Below are 19,765 nucleotides of genomic sequence, written 5' to 3'. Positions count from 1 at the left end.
CTAATTCTCCCCTTTCCTCCCTATTTTTGCTCCTTCCCATAATTAACCCAAACTCTGCATGGCACAGTATTGCATTGTTACCCAATCAGACTATAACATGGCAACAAGTCAATTTGCCTTCAATCTGTAGGCAGAGGAATGAAACTGCAAAATAAACTCATTGCGAATATTTAAAAATTAGACAAAGAGAAAACATTTATATAAATGTGATATATTTGCCAGGGAAAAAGAAGATGTAGGTTGAACTGGAAGAAAAAAAAAGATGCCGATGTTCTTATACTCCCTTCTTGCAGAGCCATGTAAGGAGTTGGCACCATCTCCTTGCAGTCAGAAGGTCCCAGGTTCTAATTACCATTGCCACTGTAGTACCCTGAGCCAGGTAATTACTCCAGTAAATTTACTGTACTGTATATATGGGTAAATCATTTTAAGGACCTTAATGCACAAAGATTAACACTGTAAGTCACCTTGGAGAAAGACCTCAACTAAAGAAATGAAACAATGTTGGCAACACTCAGCAGTACCACAACTGGGAAGAGGTGCATCGCCCTCTAGAGAAGCCACCAGACCACACTTTCTACAAAAAAAAAAAAAAAAAAGACAGGGAGAAGTAAGCAACATGACACAAGGTTCAAACAATTCTACTGATATGGTCCTTCAGCAATAAGGTCAACATTATTTATGCCACGATGTAGGTGTTTTGCAACAATTTCAATCTCATTATCTGCAACACTAGGCATCTGTCCAAACAGGACGGTTTGAAATGCTGGCATTCCATCCTGACCTACAGATGCCTGCAGGGCTCTGTGCCTCACTCCCTCCAGACCCTTTTCTCTGCCTACTGTCCACCAGGAAACCTTGGTTCTGCCTCCAGCTGCTTACTCACGGTGCCAGCTCCCTCCACACGCACAGCATGGATCACTCATTTGTCCTCACAGCTCCCAAGCTGTGGAATGAGCTTCAGCATCAGATCTCCTTCAAGCCTGCTGACCTTCTGGCACCTCTTGAACACCCACTTCTTCTCAAGACACCACAACAATAGCAACAGAAATGTATATTTTGTGGTTTGTCAGAAGCTCCTTATGACATGAAGCTACGTTTTGTTCCTGACTGTTCTTCAGATACAGAACAGCACACGTCTACGATGGAATGTCAAACGCCAAAAATATCAGAAGTCTAAATAACACGAGTTAAGGCAAAAAAGTGGGACAACCAAAAAAGAAAAAATAAATAAATAAAATCGAACCTCTCTTTGGGACATGCATAAATCAGATTATTTTTAAACCAGACGTGTAAAAGATTTTTCTTACTTATGGTTTGCTCATCATTTTCTTCACCACGTTATTGGGAAAATCCTTAAGATGAGACTATTAAATAAACTAAGAAGCCTTCCGATATCTGCTTTCCCCATCACAAGCTGCGAGTTCCAAGAGTTAAAGACTGTGAGAAGTGAGTTACCACAACGTCCCTATTAAACTCAACAACAGCATAAGGCTTTTAGTCATAGCAAATGGTGGCTGAAACATATTGTACACGACAGGAGGACAGAATCAATTAGGCAGCCGTCACCGAAGATGCCGAGCTTGACTTCCTGCATGACAGCCACCGGCTGCTGACCGTAAGCAACTGGGATGCTGGGCTAGTGCAGAATCGGACAGGAACTCAAAGGCTAAGGGCCACCATCAACATAGCATCTTTAAATACTAAGGAACTGCTTGCAAGCTTTCCAGCGTAGTATACCATACCACTGACCATGCATGATGCCGAAAAGTTACTCAGGCTGCATTAACACCCACAAGTCATCTGTTTATAAACAAATTCTTGATTTTAAATGCCTAAAAAGCAAGTTTTGCACTAATACGTATTTATGCTAATCATGTAAAAGTATTAATATTCTTTGATTTTGACTTGAAAATGACCTTGATGGTTTGAGATTTGGAATAGATTTGAAAGAGCATGGCAAGTGACAGCCTTAGATACACGATGCAATCTGTTTCTCACAAGGCGAAGGCAGAAGGCTGCAGGACACCAGTGTGCGACTCAAGTTTGTAGAAGGTCCCTGCTGTTGTACCCTTGAACCCCGCCCCCCCAAATTGCTTTGGTAGACTATTAAGTTGTCCAAACGAAAACATGCATCTCAAAAACGTTCAAGACGTACTTCTGCGTTGACAGCCACATTTTTGTTAAAGTCTGCATAATAAAAGCCAAAGTAATTTTAATGCACAATGTTATAACTCACAGAGTAAAGGAGGCATACTGAAAATGTGGTTCGATGTACTTACACAATCCCTTAGCGTTACACAAGGAAATGAAACACTGTTTACACTACTTGAATAAATTGTGACGAGTTTGCTCCGAGTGCTTTATAATCACGAGTCAGACCTTCTTCCAAAAGGCTGTTTGCAGTCCCAAGGCTACAGCCAACGCCGTTAAAACCCTTGACCTGAAAACATTCCAACGCCTGAAAGTCTGCATTTGCCAAAACGAGTGTCTCATAAACGCTACGACACAAGAGCGGTCTAATGTGCGAACCGTGGGCCACACCAAGACCGCGAGATATAACATCTCCTTAATTTTTCCGCACATTTATTCAGGCACACAAAGAGGAACAAGGTTCAATGATCGAGACAACATAAAATATGTGGACTAAGTGATAATGTGGCTATAATTAATCTCACTAAGCTCTGTATGACTTCGAGAAGAGCCACATAAATCCTGCATATTGTGACCTTGTTTCCTTCATTAATGTATGTATTTGTTCCAGTGTTGGCAACTTGCTGGACAATAGCTGTCACACAGAGTGTCTGCTGTAACCATGGTATCAACTGCCAGGCACAGGAGAATCCTTCTTGATGAACTCAATAAGCTCAGCTGAGGAAGAAAAAAAAAAAAAAAAAAAAAAAAACCACACGTTCTCCTTTCACATACGTTGAGAGGTTTCGCTAATAAAAAAGGCATTAAGATCTCCTGAGAACACTTAACCCCACCCAACAAGTAATGTCCCCCACATAATCCCAAATGTAGCAGCGCTGCAACTTATGTTACCTGTTTCCATAGTTACAGATGTTTAAATCAAGTACTTCGCTCGCTAGTATTTAAAATGGGCAACTCACAGGACTTGAACCAGCAACTGTTACAGTGCAAGCTGATGTCCATTTAACAACTTTGGTGCCTGGTTGCTCCAAGGTACCCCATGCTATTCATGCTCAGGATTTAAGCTCAATGACAGAATATGGTTAAGATCAATGGTATGGCTCCTCTGATCCATAATTCTACTCCGTACAGGTCTGTGAGACAAGACAAAGAGAAAAGCTTGAGCATGTTTACTACATCTCATTTACATTTATTTATTGAGCAGACGCATTTCTCCAAAGCGACTTCCAGTGAACTCTATGTAGTGCTATCAGCCCACACACCTTATTCACCAAGGTGACTTGCACTTCTAGATGCACTACTTACGATGGGTCACTCATCCATACATCAGTAGAACACACTCTCTCTGTCACTTGCACACTATTGGTGAACCTGAACAGCATGTCTTTGGACTGTGGGAGGAAACAGGAGCACCTGGAAGAAACCCACGCAGACACAGGGAGAACATGCAAACTCCACACAGCACAGTGTCTCATGCATATACAGGGGGTAGACAAAATAATGGAAACATGGAGAAAAGAGTTATAATATTTAATTATATAAGAGTTATATATTACATTATAAAGGGTTTAACTTTGACGTGCCTAAATTATATTTACAAACAGCTGCAAAGGTGAGTTAAATTGATACCTGTAAATATCAGCTGCAAAAGAGGTTTGACAAATTAGCACTTTGACATGTACGTTGTAACTTTTAAAAGCAACATAAGGCTACCAACAGAGTTCCAAAGAGGCTAAACTGTCAGTGCCCAAATTCCAAGTGCATCTATTATAATAACTGCAAAAATCTGTGTCAAAAACAACAGTCTCAAAAATAATAATAACAGCATATGCCAAACATCTGCAATCTGTATCGGTAAAGAGGAAACAGAGATTGCAAGCTCGCTGACAGAGATCGACCGACACCTCACAGGATAGCTGCTAAACGCCACAAAAATTCAGCCTCAAAAATAACCATAGAAGTGAATCTGCACCTGTGCTACCCATAGCTTTTGTTGGGCATAAACTGTATGCTATGAGTTTCACAAAGCTGGACTAAATAGAGTTCAGGACTTATATGAAAGTACTCCAAGAAGAACTAAAGCTGTTCTGAAGGTCAAGGGTGGCCCTACTCCTCATTACGTCCTTCACATCAATATTCTGCAGTTACGCGTTTCTGCGTAGTCGTGGGGAAGAGAGAGACGACCAGGAAAACTCCTAAAGGTCAACGTAAGCTGAAGAGCGGGCAAATTTTCTAAATATTTTTCATGCCTTTGTCCCCGACATGTCGCAACATCTTGTCTTCAAAACAGGATTTACAGCTGATGAGCAGGAATCATCCACAGAGGGATTACCTGATCCCGTCCTGTTTGTATTTTCAAATCTGAGAATGTGAGTCACCTATGACATCCCGTAAAGCTTCTTAACCAGACCTCGGAGTCTGTTTACGTGCCACCGGGGCGACTGGCCACGTTCCTGGATGTAACGCACCACCATGTGTCTGTCCCCAATTTGCCAGCGTGTCCTGATTACCTGCTTGCATCCCCCCCCCCCACCACCACCACCAACCTGTGACTCGCGAGCTAATTAAAGACCTTTGTAATGCGCTGGGAGATGCTTCCTGAAGCCCAGCACTCGAAGACACTCCCCCAGGTGTGAGCACATCGTGGGCAGTTCAGCATCTGATCAGGGGATGGGGGGTTGTGCTCTCAGAGCCAGCTGAGCTTACGAGGGGACGACGACACAGATGAGGCCATGTTCCACTGCAAACAAATCCCTTCTGTTCACAGTCCACTGGCTGAGACCGCACGCATTACGCTCGGCGCCACTCCATTTGCTCCGAAAATTTTCCCGCAGGCCGAAGGGAAGCAACATTTTCATGGCATCTCTTTTTTAAACTATAACAATAATGAACTGTACAAGCTAATGATTCAGAACACGAGGTGCACTGGAGGTCAAAGGAAAATGTCTGGAGGGAAAAATCACAATGTTCAAGAGCTCAGAGCTGTCAAACACACTGTAAAAGATGCAACGAAAATGGTCTTTCCTGTTAATTGCAATGCAGCGTTACCCTGCTATGCTTACAAAAATTGTGCTTTGGTAAGTGGCTTTTTTTTTTTTTACTGGTAGACTCCTCAACGCCGTATTAGCTGTAGTTAAAGACAAAGCAGGAATTTTCCAGGTAAAGAAATCACATTTATTGTATATACAGAAAGCCCTGGAAATGGTTATTTAAAAAAATTAAAAAAAAATAAAAAATATGAAGAGTACTAAAATGTTTTCAGCACACCTGGACTGCATAATCACGTTTATCAGAACCTGTATGCATGTTAATGGGAAATTTGAACTCACGAACATGCACTCACGCAGACAAAGAAATTACAGCTCGGCTGATGACGGAAAAATCATTTTCCCAATAGAGCTTTTGTCATCCGGATTGGTGCTGCACTTCACCAACATTTCAGCGCATTCTCGCATGTTCATCTCAATAGAGCACCGCACTCATATTCAAAGAGGGTGAGTCGAACAGCTTTGTAGCCGTGGGTCCAAGCCGAACAACATGAATATGGATTTTCTCCCTGTAGTGAAGCTCTACGAATGGAAAAAAATCTTGCTGGATGGAGCTGCGGTCCGGATGGACTTTGGGGCAAAGGAGCCTGTGCGTGAACAATGGGCCAGGTGTCCTCTTTGAGGTGGGGGTCAGTCCAGGGTATGGGGTCTCGGCGGTGCGGGACAGAACTGCAGAGCACAAGACGTTAGCTGGCATCAACCATAAGGTTGTCTCCTCCATTCTGGAAGAGACTCCAAACCCCTTCCTTTCCTCACTCATTTCAGTTACACATTTAAATAGAAGCATTTCATTCTGCTGAAAATCTTACACCACAATGGTTCACTGTTGTCTATAATGTGGCATATTTCAGACACTAATATGTAATAAATATGCAAATTCAAGTCCTGCGGCTTGTTCTCTGAAATAATAATAATAATAGAAAAAAGCTCCATTCACGTTAGTCATCCGCATCATCTCTAACAAAAGACTCCCGAGAGTCTCCATTCATTATGTGATGATTCCCTCGATTTGAATACAACTTTCATAATCACAGTGTTACATAAACATTGCATTTTTTATGCATGTGTGCATAAATAAATACCTATATTTTACATGAGCAGATAAAGTTCCTGATCTTGCCAGCCACTTTGTTCTGGCAAACAGCAGCGAGATAATCCAGGGAAAATGCCACACAATGTCATCGGGGGAAATGTAAACTAGAGAGTACACACGCACACACAGACCATCTGAAACTGCTTGTCCCAAGCGAGGTCGCAGCGAACCGGAGCCTAACCCGGCAACACAGGGCGTAAAGCTGGAGGGGGAAGGGACACACCCAGGACGGGGCGCCAGTCCATCGCAAGGCACCCCAAGTGGGACTCAAATCCCAGACCCACCGGAGAGTAGGTCCTGGGCAAACCTGCTTCACCATCATGCCCCCCCACTAGAAAGTACAGTGATTTAAAAAAAATAAAAAATAAAAAAAACACTAATGTAGTAGAATGTCAAAAAGAACTCATTTCCCAATTTCATTTTTCTCATTTCTCTCATTTCCAACTGCTTCATGTATTTTAAGCACTGCTTTTCCATGTCAGAATTGTTTATTGCTGACAAGCAGGGTGTGATCATCTCAGCTGCTCAAGGGTTGTGCTATTACATATGGGCAATTGCAGCTGATCCCACCTCTACACATCTGAAATGTCTGATTATAGCAGAGGGAAAAAATGTATAATTCTGTATTTTGGAACACTGTTCTATATTATGTGTTTTACAGAATAAAATGACTAATATTTACTTACAACATGTTAGATGGAAAATAGCCCCAATTTCCACTAGATGCATGCTGTTTATCATGAGAGTGCCTTAAAATGCCAGCATAGTGTCAGATGTATCCTTTACATAAGAAAATATGGAAATTATCTGAAAATAGTAGGGTGCAGGATCAGGTGGTTACAGTGTTGATTATAATAACATATTTGTGTGAAAACTGATACATAACACATGGCGAGACAGGCTTGACAACCGAATGAAGGCACAGCAATCCCATGCTTTAGCAGGGAGACGCAGGTCACAAGTGACTTAGCATTTGGAACTGCATCTCCTGATACATCATGGGAAGGGCTGCTTAAAATGCCAGCTATCGTGAGACCACAGATATACTACCGGTAAATGGGCCAGATCTGCTGCCAGTCAAGATTTATACAATAAATTGTCAGAATCATTTATTTAATGCCGTCTCAAGAGCTGAACCGAAAAACATGAAATAAAAGACATCATTAAAAGAAAATATTCCCATGTGTGACTTGAATATGTTGTTGATGAGAAATTGTTATTTGCACAGAAAAGATCTTAAAACAAAAAGAAAACAATTCGCAGCAGTGCTTGCATGGCTCAATCCTCATTGAATTACAAACATCTGCCAACTGGGTTGGACTCAAGTGCTGGGCAATGAATTATAACTATAAAAGCTGCTCCAGTCAATGTCAACGCAATGTGTGTTTAAAAAAAAAAAAAAAGGGGATATACACATGCTTAATTAAATGGCTCCTTTACAATATCATCTCGCCAAGCAAAATCATAATAATGGCTATAACACATAAAATAATGTGAGGACAACATAAAGCCCGGGGGCGTGAAGGACAAAAAACATAGAATGCTTGAGCGACTTGACAGCTGACTCCAGCTTAGATCAATCACAGAGCAGCAGCCAAGAAACCGTCATAAAGAACGATGGCGCTTGAGATACACGTGTTGGCACTGCCTGATGAATGGGATACTGTGTCATATTTCTGAACTCAGTTCAAAAGGTACTGAACAGCTTGGAAGCTACCGCTGGATGGGGTAAGGGATCAGACTTGTGAACTTTCCCATAACTAAACAGGCAAGCAAGGTGAACAAAAAGAAAATGAAAAGTTAAACGACGCAAACCGTACCTTCGATACGCAAAAGGAAGCGTTTGACAGAACTGAAGTTTCCCACATCTGAAAGAGCAACCAACAATGTGATGGATGGATAATAAAATGAACCTTCACATTATGCCAGCATGATAGGAATTGAAGGTGGAAATGATGGAAAGAGAAAATGAAAACACTTGAAGTGCAACATCAGTACTTCAGATGGAATTCTACCCATTGTGTTTTGATGGAAGTCCATGACTTGATGTTTGACAGCATGATTGGAGTGACTTTAAATGCTCTCCAGAACATGCCACAGTGACCTGAACTTTGAAACACCACCCTTCTCAACATCACAGCACTACTGCCCTATAGGCTGCCATTATTAGCTTGTACGGTAAAACATAGCACAGAACTGCAACGGCCTTGCTTTTCATTTTATACGACCACACCAGGAATAAAATTCAAGAAGTTCCTGCCCTTGTGACCCCTTCTGTTAATATTCTTACAATCTGCTTCTCACACTGTTCACCTGATGCTGCTCGGTAGTTTTACCATGCTGCCCAAAATACCTGTGGATCAGTCAGCCTGTCCAGCTTTTAATGAAGATATCTCCAAGACCTTTGCCTGAGTTCATGAGCATCTACGAGAGAGTTCATGACCGAGGAGCTGTTTCCACAAACTTTGGCTCAGAAATGCCAGCCAAGTGCTCTGTAAGGACAGTAGGTCACTCTAAGGCTGCTCTCATGGAAAATACCAGCTCTTGTACCGCCATCCTCCAGTAATATTATGGCTCCATATATCACAGGGATGCTGTATTACCAATATGTCTCATTCATCTTTACTCAACATTCTCAATGGCCATAACATTGATTTGTCATTTACTGTAAGGCTTTATGATACAGTAAAAAACACTAAACGAGGACACCAGCAAGTCAACAAAGACACCAACAAAGCAAGTTACATCTTCTCCAGTTAAAGGGGGGTTATTTTAAAAGAAGAGGGGAATTGAATTAGGCGAGTCATCCTTACGGGGCAGCCACGTTACTCCGTCACCTGTAAGCGTGGGACGGCCTCCCTAAGGACCAGGTGAAGGAGGTGGAGGCCCGATGATCAGCGGCTACGCTCTACGCAAAGCTGAAGATCTCAGGCACAGGAGCCAATCCCAGATTAACGTCAGATTACGGGGCCAAACAATCTGGGAGGTTTCCCAGCACAGAAGATGGGTGACAAACACCTTCAGCTTCCACGGCCCTGGCTGGGAATCCAGTCACAGGTAACATACCTGCAGCTGAACAACATCTCTGAAGGCCTGGTAATATGACCGTGATCTGAACCTAAAGATACCATAATGCGGACAGGAAATCGGTTCCAAAAGAACACGAAACCCCAGGCATGTTGGAACAAACCCTGCTCAAACTGCCGCAGGATTTATTAGGTGATTGCACAGTTAATGCGTGAGTTGTTGCCTATTCACAGGGACAGACTTAAGGCCTGGTTACACTATATATGTGAGCACAGAGCACCATGGGGCTCCTTGAAAGGTCCTCCTTTGTATGGGAGCACCGTGTCGTGCACATAATACCAGCACTCCACCAGTACTGACCTTAGAAGACACGGAATTATGATGATGGATTCAGAACGCTACAGGCATACGCATTACCTTAATATTCCTTAGATTAGAGTGCAGCATTATAAAGCCAAATTCCCCAGATATCCGAGAAATTACACAGGCAGTGAAATTAAGTTATTAAACTCCTAAAGGAGTGTCAAGTACATAGTACCAGCCTTCCATAACATTTTCTAAAAATAAACATAGTCAAACTGCCTGGGAAGAAGAAGTCCGCCAACAAATAGCACTAACCTCTACGGGAACGAACATTTTACACAGTGCCGCTTGAAAGTATGTGAACCCCTTTGCGTCCCTTGGTTTTACCACGATGTGGGCATTTAATGAGAGGCAGTCTTACATGACATAATAGGTGTGCAACGACAATTCCATACGTTAGTTTAGAGGAAATTGTGCGTAGTAGAAACATGGGAGTAGTGCAGGTGCAAAAACAGGTGGCTGGTTTAACCAAGTAGATAAGAAGAGTCAAGCGTGTAAATCATAATCAGTTATTCATTTTATAAGTTCAAGATTTAGATTTTATAAGTTTAATTTAATATTTTATGGAAGAATAATGATCAACCCTATATGGTTTACATACTTTCAAGCAGCACTGTATTTTCAAGAATAAAAAAGGCTTTCTATTTAGAGTTTAGTTTATCAAAAAAAAAAAAAAAAAAAAAAACTATTCAGGGTGCTATGAAAGAAAGTGCAAAAAGGCATTCATACATTTTTACAAAGAGGGCTGGAGAAAGACATGGTTTTTTTTCCGGTTTGTCAGCTACAGAGGTTCATTTAGGTCACGTTGACGGACACCTCAATGCAATATGAATCAGATTTTGGCGTTCTGCTCATATTCTGCGTGTGGAGGGATCCCATCCTATATCGTGCAACATTTCCACCGCAGGGATCGGTATGAATGAGAGGAGCGCTCTGTCTTTTTTTGCGCAATGAGGTAAACTGCTTTATATTTAGCATCTGCTCTTGAGAAAATGTCAGTTTTTATTTTCACACTGCTCTTCTACAGCGATGCAAGTCTTGCCAATGGTGAGCTGGAAAAAATGTCATCCTTTGGCAATTACTGTCCTGGGTGCCGGATCTCGACAAAAATCAAGAGGGTCACCGGCTCTACGGAGAACACCGCTGCATAACGTACATAACCAGCATTATTTGGGCTCCCTCCGCATTGCACGAGTCGAGTCCTGTGCTCCAGAGAAACTCGGCCTGCTCCACGAAGAAGAAAAGAGCTCCTCGGGAAATAAGCCCCACATTCAATGCAGCAATCCGGCCGCCTTCGTCTGGGAACCTATACATAGAGAGTTTCAATCCATAATATCCTCCGGTTCTGACGTGCAGCTCTAAGCTCTCTGTTCATCTGGCTTTTAAATGCAAATTTCACAGATCAATAGAGTTACAGAATCCAGTCTGACACAACGGTAATCTGTGGTTTTCAAAAGTAATTAATAAATTATAAAACAACTTGCTAGAGACATTTTCCTAGGCTTTAATAAGACCACTGCAAGGGGAAAACATGCTGCGTTTATAACCTATTGAAAGAGATAATAAGCAAAAAAATAAACAAAAATAAACATGCAAATGATCTTAAACCCAACAGGCTTAAATGTGCGCTCCGTTTAATCACACTTTCCTCTGTGAGCATCACTTGATGCTCTCAATGGCTCCGTGAAGACAGTATAGCTTAATTTACCATATTTCCTTTTGGGAGACGACTGTTAAATACTCCAAACGTTGCCAAGTCAACACAAGTCACAGGTCTAACCTTAACCATTACCGCCACCTTTTACACTCCAGACCCTGGAAGGACGCGGCGGTGAGGTCCGAGTGGCCGTAGAGATACAAGGGGCCATGTAAAAGTCCTTTTGTTACCATGCCGAGTCTGAAAGCAAAGACACCAGACACCCACAGGGGGAAACTCATTCCGCTTTCAAAAAGGCAGGTTCTTCCGAACTGCGCGCACGACGGAAAACTGCACTTTAAAGCCTGTCTTTGGCATAAACAAAAAACGGCTGCGTGCATCATGCCTCACTGCAGCTATTTATAATAGGAGGAAAACCGGGCCAATTATTTGCCTTATTCTGCTCAGGTTCTCAAGTTCACCCCGTACTGTATAAGAAAAAAATAGAAATGCATTATGATAGATATCTGAAAACGTTACATAAACATAGAACATGTCACACATTCTAGGATCCCATCCACCATATAATGAGCCCTGTAAGTGAGCAAGAAGGCAGCTTATTAAGATTTAAATGACCTTGATGTGGTTCTTACATAAACACGGAATTCTGAGCACATCTCAGTGCCTGCAAATCATTCATAGAAGAGAGCACCTCAGATCACGGTCCGGTCAGCTTCAGGACACGAGCGCGACTCAGTAAAACAATCATTTTAAGACAAACGCCACACGTGCATCGCCGTGATCAGTTCACATCAATAACTTATATTAGAGGAAACTTGCCCTGCAGAACCGACAGATCACAGAGTCATCGGTTTGTAAACGAAACAATCGTAGATTCTCATATCTGTACGTAACAAGTCCGATATACTACGGCAAGATGGAAAAGGAGGTAATCTCAGTAGCTCCTCAGCTTTTTCGAGGCAGTTCCAGGCAGCACTTAATACGGAATCTGATGTTACCTCACGGTGAATCCTCTGCTTGACTGCCATATGGGTAATCTTCTTAAAGCAGCCTTGGTGTTCGCTGGCAAATTGGTCCCTCTGCATGATCCCCCGCCCCACCAAGGCTTTCTCATAAGAACTTAAGTCCTGTTTGCATTAGACCCGACTCACCTGGGCTCGTTGTGACCCGATCCTGACGCGACTTACCAGGTACCAGCTCCAACGGGCACCCGAACTCGACAGGATGGGCCTCAGCTCCTACAAGTGCCGAGCAGACGTACAGCAGGCGCTGCAACCTCACACACCAATGAAGATCCAGCAAATTTAGCTGGATACTCTATCGACTTTTACCATATCTACAGTTCAGCATTTACCTTAAATGACACATTTAAAAAAAATATTGTGTCATTTGATTGTGTTATAGTCATACGTAGCACAGCCTCAATCACTGAAGCACAACAGAGGTGGGAAGGGCACCATTATTACACACACACACACAACCGCACACACATTGAGTGAAACCGCTTGTCCCAAGGGGGAGGGTCGCAGCGAACTGGAGCCTAACCCGGAAACACAGGATGTAAGGCTGGAGGGAGAGGGGACGCACCCGAGACGGGACACCAGGCCGTCACAAGGCACCCCAAGCGGGACTCGAACCCCAGACGCGCCAGAGAGAGGAACCCGGCCAAACCCACTGTGCTACCACACCCCCTGCACCATTATTAAAGGGATGCAAATAAAAAATGTCAGGATTTTGACATACCCCTCCAAAGAGCATTCTGGGTAAAACGTTAACTTTCCTTGAACAAGCTGGATACGTATAATATTCCCAAATCTCTTCTTTGCCTCACCAAGCGGCGCCGTACAGATTAGGAATCCAACTGAATTAGCCAAATTTGTTTCCACTTAAAACTGATCCCGTAATTTTTTTTGGAGTGGATTATGCATTAAAATGCTTTCACACGACTTACAGCTTTGATGTCTAAGGCAGGGGCGGGGGGTGGATACACTTTCTCCCAATGCTTACTGCTACATTTTATTGGAACTCTCCGAAGGAATTAGCATTATTTACACAGAGCCCCCTTTCTGAGAGCTCCTCCTGACTGCGTGTGGGGGGGGGGGGGGACAAAAGACGGATCCACTAGACCGACCCCAGCTCTCATCAAACAGCCTGACAGAGACTGCTGAGACGCGCTGGCAGGTTGCCGTGCCGACATCCCGACCTCTGACCTCTTATGAAGGCTGAACCACACTGAGACTGGACTGAGGCCACCTCTGTTGCCCAGGTTCCTTGTTGATGACGCTAACCTCCGATGGCTGCTGTTCGCTGCTCTAGAGGGAAATAAACGGCAGTAAACATTACCATTAACAGCGCACCATCTTTTCCGAGGTTTACGGCGCACTCGGCGACTGACGCGTCACGTGAAAATTTGCTGCTCTCTGCCGCTTCCTGCTTTATACAGCCCGGCCTCAGAGATCGGGCGGTAGCGTTTAGGGCCGTTGCCTTTGCTTCTAAAGGTCGCGGGTTCGAATGTCACCTCCGGCTGCGGTACCTTGCTCGAGCAAGGTCCTTACCCTAAATTGCTCCAGTGAAAAACGAGCCAGCCGTATAAATGAGTAAATAATCGTAGGGCGCTTAAAATTTTAAGTTGCTTCGGAGAAAAGTTTCAGCTAAATGAATAAATGCAATTTCACATGTTTTAAGAGGCCCGCAAAACCGGCACAACAATGGGTGCCCACATAACGTCACAGTACAGGATAACAGGCATTTATTTGCACTGTGGTTTTAATTGCAGGAACCTTAAAAACAGGGCTTTCACTACACCTGTCGCATACGGATTCGACCGGCATTAAAATAACACTGTAAAGCAGGATATTTGTATCGGCATTAGTGCACGTTAGTCCATAAATATAGCCCAAAAAGCTGCTTGTGATCCCCCCCCCTTCCCTTCACTGTGTAAACTCATAGGGAGGATTTAATCCCAGAGCATTAAATACAGAACCACACCGTCTACCAGAGAGCAGCTCGCGACCGTCCGCACACATTCACGAAACTCGTACATTACAGTAACGCTGGTGCATATTAAACACTTTAAGCCTGACATGAGTTCATTTTACTGTACGACACAGACTCAGTCCATTGCCTCCATGCAAATTACATAAGATAAATAATATCTATTAATAGGAAATGAGATTTGCAGGCAGCGGTCACGGGGTATGAAATGTGCTGCATGCAAGATTAATTCTTAATATATTAGCATACAGCAGAAGACAGTTCTGATGAACGACTGTGTACGTAGCCTCACTAATTAACGCCTGGGGCGAAACCTTGGACATTTATATTATGTATTAAACATTAATATTTAAAGGGCTCTAAACCTACAGTGGGAAGCAGCTGAAAACACTGTGCGAGTTGTGACAATGCTTCTTTATCAGTTTCTCTCCTTCACTGTGGGAAATGAGCACAGCGAGAATATGAAGCATAAGCTATCTCGAAAATCTGTCCAGGGTGAAAATGAACCCATTCATCATAGCAGCAGAGGAAAAAAAAAAATAATACACTCATGTCCTCACGTCTCACTGGAAGCTTAATTAAAGCAGAGACACAAATGAAAAATTCTGACCCGATTTTAAACGGGGCACCATGGACGGATCGCCCGAAGGAACAGTAGCTTCTGCACCGTGAGCAAAGTTGCCGCTCTTAATCCCGTAATCGGTGCAAAGCTTAATAGGGGGAAGAGATGGGACACGGGCACAATCGCCGTGCTGGTCTGGAGTTTTACCCCCGTTATTCATGTTAGCAGCTGTACGAGGCCCCTGCCACATTGTCCCGGGGCGTTGAGGATCATGTGCTACTAAGAGCCGTGGTGGATGACAACGACAGTGACTGTGGCTTTAGACTTGGGACTGAGACTTTGTGGACTCTGGAGCTGCTGTTGGACCTTTATCCAGGCCTGCTTTGGTAAACCTGCTGCTGTTTACAAAGACAAATTCCTACCCACCCACCCACTGTCTGAAACCGCTTGTCCCAAGCGGGGTTGCGACGAACTGGACCCTGACCTGGCAACACAGGTCAGAAGGCTGGAGGGGAGGGGACACACCCAGGACGGGACGCCGGTCCATTGCAAGGCACCCGACACGGGACTTGAACCCCACACCCGCCAAAGAGCAGGATCCAGCCAAACCCGCTGTGCCACCGCACCCCCTACTAAAATACAATGTTATTTATAAAAAAAAAAAAAAAAACAAAACTTGTACAAATTCTCTACAAATTATTTTACACTCTGGCCACTGTAAATTGTACAGTTTATTTAAAGCAATACACAATTTTATGTATACATTTATCACGGGCTCTTTTGCTCAAGCATGATGGACTAAGGAACCTTCTCAAAGAGTGAAACGGCAGAGAATCGGCAGACACCCCCCCAAACCTGGTGTTATCACCTATCCCAGGAGACAAGGTGGCATGTGCCAGCACTGTGGGAGGCATCAAGAAAGGGCACTGTGTGCCAAGGAAATGTGAATGGGTGCCTTAGAGGAGGACGCAGGAAGACCCGCTGGGGTGTGTCCTTATAGGGGACCAGGCATTCACCTCAGTTAAACACACAGGTGGAATCAAAAATGTTCTGAAACAGTTACATAGCATAAGTTGACCACACGTGATATGCTGATGGCTTTAATCAGGTGGTCACAGCATCAGCAGAAATAAAAGATGTGCTCTTTGCGGGCACAATCAGATCCCCAGAAAAAAAAAAAACATATGGATTGCACTAAGGGAGATTCACTCCACATGGTGTGGTTCCAAGCACTGTGTTTCCTTGGCAACCAATTTTGATCCTCGTAACTGCTGACTTCACCGCAACCCTCAGAATCAATATCTTATGGCTTAAGGTTTATGAACAGAGAAACATCCATGGGAGATTTTCCATTTCCAAAGCAAAATTTCCCATGAGTTTAACACCTAATATCCAAGATGGATGAGTTGGAATGCCGGGACAGGGGCCGTGTAACAGCACGCAATCTCAGTCCTTCACACGCCGAATTTTACATCACGATCCAATACGGCACCAGGTTGCGCAAACCGCGAGACGGTAAGAGGTACGGTAAGAACTAGGTGAAAAAGATGGCATATGGTTCCCTTCGTAATTCGGTACAAATTCGCTGAATTGATGGAAGAGTAAAGATACACCGTGTGGGGAATACACATGGACATGTAGCTCCAGTAACAAATCCCAAATCAATGAGCTGAGTCCCACACAGAGCAGTGCTGAAATGGACTTCGATTCCTGGTTCCCAATGTGCCTGCAAACATCAGGGCCCGTGCAATAAAAGCAGCACACGAGGGGATTAGTGCGCGCCCCTCCGACGCACCTTGTTATCCAATTTTATCACGGCATGGCTACAACGGCAGTCATTCAGAACCAACAAGGACACAAACAGTCCTGCGATTGTTTTTGTTCCTCCGCAGAAAGTGGAAATGGGCCACCAGGTGGCGCAGCGGCTAAAGCACTCGAGAGATCTGAATTTCCATTGGGACACGACTGTCACCCTTACCATCTAATAGAGGTATTGATATCAATTAGGTTTCCTATATCTTCAACAATGTAATTTATTACAGTTAACTTGTTGCAGTAAAAGTATGTGATGTTTGGTGACAGGGTGATTTTAAGGAAAAAAAAAATCTAAAAACGCACCATCGATTAGCCCAATTATGTTCAGTCATTTCTGAGTTGAAGGCTAATTTAACTCGGTCATAAAAGGATTATAATTGTTTTCAGTTTCACTAAGGATGTGATTAATTGGATAATTGGTTAAAGAAGTAGTTATTGTGTAAAGTGGAATATGGCTCATGAGACAATCTGAGTGGAGATTTCTGAGAGAAACCAAATCAATACAAATATCAGGAGCTGTGAGCATTTTATAATAAATACACAATTAAGACACTATTCCTAATCTGAGCAAATAAATCAGGGAAAATAAAATTTTTCAAAAACAGAGAGACTAAAGTTTGAGACAAAATGTACATAATTTTGAGGTCTAGTGGCACACGGTGCAACCTCAGGGCTCCTGGTGAGAAAAGAGCACAGAAGAACATATGGCCATCAAGATTATGGGATTACCATGGTATCAGGCAGGTGACTCATAAAACCCTGCCTAATCTCAAGATTTTCTAATTGATTACGAACACCGAAAATGGCAGAGACTTAAGGCCAATCCAATTGCACCTCCACCTCCCACTTGTGCGACCCCATCTTGCCTGCTGCCAGAGAGCAACAGCAGCGGTGGCACCATAACACAGTAAACAAAAAAGGCGGGGCTTTGAGTCACTCGCTGATATGGTAATTATTCAATAATTAACATGACATTACTCATCTTTCCCAAAGCACTTTACAGTGTTTGACCCATTTATACTGCAGGCATTGCCACTTACTGGGGTAAAAACCCTGATGAAGGATACAGGCTACAGAATGTGCAGGAAGTGGGTCTTGAACCTACTGCCTTCTGGTTACAGGTGCATGTCCTTAACCACCAGGACACCTGTTGCTGTTATGAGAACCAATATTCATACCAGCCTGAACTTTGTATCAGCGGAAACATCTGTCCACTACAACTGACACTTGAAACACAAGCTTTGAAATGCAACACCTGTGATGCCAAATCCTTTGGTTTCTGCTCACTGTGGGTTCAAGTCCCTGTATTTTGAGCAAAACTGGGAAAGGGGGACACCGAGTGACAGAATGAAACAGTTATTCAGTTATCCGAGGATGGAAGTCAGTACTCTACCAAACGAGAAGAAACGGGCTGGAGTCGGTGATGGAGAAGAGCAGGAAGAATAAGTAGAAGCAGAAAGAGGTTGGGTTGGCGAGTGGAATGCAAAAGCCACACACAGGCTGAAGGACGAAGCGGGGTCGAGTCCCACCGCACTCAGGCAGCGCTTACCTCGGGGGAACGGGTTAGGCTGCACCACGTAGAGGAAGGCGCGCACCATGTGGAACAGGATCCCCATGGCTCCGGGTTCGAAGTACGCGTGCGTCTCGTACACTCCCGCGGGAACGAAGCCGAAATCCAGAGCTGGCGAGTGGGAGCGCTGCGGGGCGGCGTGGGGCCCCCCGGACACGGAGCCCCACAGGAGGAGCGCGAGGAGCCCCGCTTTGGTCACCATGGTCACGGAGTCCGCGCGCGGGCGGACGAAGCAAAAAGGAGCTCGCGGCTCAAGTAGGAATCCTCCTGTCCCGAGCGCGTCAAAATGTCAAATAGTTGGGGGGGAGGCAGCAAAGTTAAGTCCTGATTTCCAGGGAGGGAATCATGGTGAGCGTCTCTTCCCGGTCGCTGGGGGGGGGAATGAGGAGAAGAGAGGCGCGTCCCGTCGTCCGCTTCTCTCCGCTCCCCGGCGCTGCGTTAAGAGCGCGCGCGCGCGCCTCTGCGTGTTTGTGTGTGCGTGGAAGCGGCAGAACGCAGCTGCTCCTCCTGTTGGACAGATCTAACACGCACAGGAGCAGAGAGCAGAGAGCGAGCGGCCACTGACAGCTCTCGAAGGGTGTAACACACGAGCTACATATTACAGTGCGGTCCGTGCGATGGACTGTGGTCCCGCCCAGGGTGTTCCCTCTCCTGCTGCCATAGGCTCCGGACCACAGCCACCCTGCACTCGACCAGCGGTTGGTTGATGACGATTTTAAAAATAAAACACCACCACTGACCTATTTGGTGAGGGCTACTGTCCCAATTCAGGGTAAGTACCTTGCTCAAGGGTACATCAGCAGGGGGATTTGAATCAGGGACCTTCTGATTACAAGGCAACAGCCCGAAGCACTACGCCACCTGCTGTTTGCAGCACAGAACAGCTTTACCCTGAAGGAGATCTGCATGCTCGGCAGCCTCTTCCTTTATTATAAGGTAACACTTCACCAGCCAGGTAAATTTACCTGTACCACCTCTGCTCATTCAGTCACGTAAAACACATAAGAACAGCAGACATTAGAGACATTCCACAACACTCCCTATTAAGGGGAATATAATAAATACAGAAGACACAATAAAGAGATTATACAAGAAATACCACACAAATACTACAATTATTTGAACATGGCCAACTGTTTGAACTGGACCGATGACTCAATCACAAATTTTGCCCGTTGAACAGTGATTATGGATTATGCTCAGAGGTTCATGAAAGAGACTGCGTGTCTTCTTGGCTCTACAATCGTGGTGGTCCTGGAATGTGAGCCACTCACGGTCAGTGATGCTCTCTGCTGAGCACATACAGCGCTGTAACCTGGCTTTGTCACACACACACACACACACACACACCAGAGCATTGAGCGTTGAGCAGAAGGTGAGGATGGACTCAGTGAGGACAATGTCCAACTGGAACAATGTTGCAGGTGCCAGGTTGAACTTTAGGGAGACCAGGAATATCAGCAGTAGTGCTCGACTGAGTTAC

The 19,765-nt window shown here is 44.3% G+C and overlaps 1 protein-coding gene across 10 annotated transcripts in view; it reads right to left on the bottom strand.

The window, feature by feature from the left end:
* LOC108924552 (prominin-1-A-like) overlaps window positions 1–18,841 on the bottom strand; it is a 57,274-nt gene extending 38,433 nt beyond the window's left edge. For all 10 annotated transcript variants that reach the window (XR_001965312.2, XR_001965316.2, XR_001965313.2 and 7 more), the window contains exon 1: window positions 18,262–18,841. Coding sequence is in view for 4 of the 10 variants with exons in the window: in XM_018736026.2 (XP_018591542.1) it covers window positions 18,262–18,484 (223 nt within the window). In the remaining 6 variants the exon portion in view is untranslated. The remainder of the gene's footprint in view (window positions 1–18,261) is intronic.
* Window positions 18,842–19,765: the final 924 nt, after the last annotated feature.

The sequence above is a fragment of the Scleropages formosus genome, chromosome 16, assembly GCF_900964775.1.
Source record: "Scleropages formosus chromosome 16, fSclFor1.1, whole genome shotgun sequence".
NCBI lineage: Eukaryota > Metazoa > Chordata > Actinopteri > Osteoglossiformes > Osteoglossidae > Scleropages > Scleropages formosus.
Note: the sequence above shows the minus strand (reverse complement) of the source record. Positions and strands in the feature narration are given on the sequence as shown.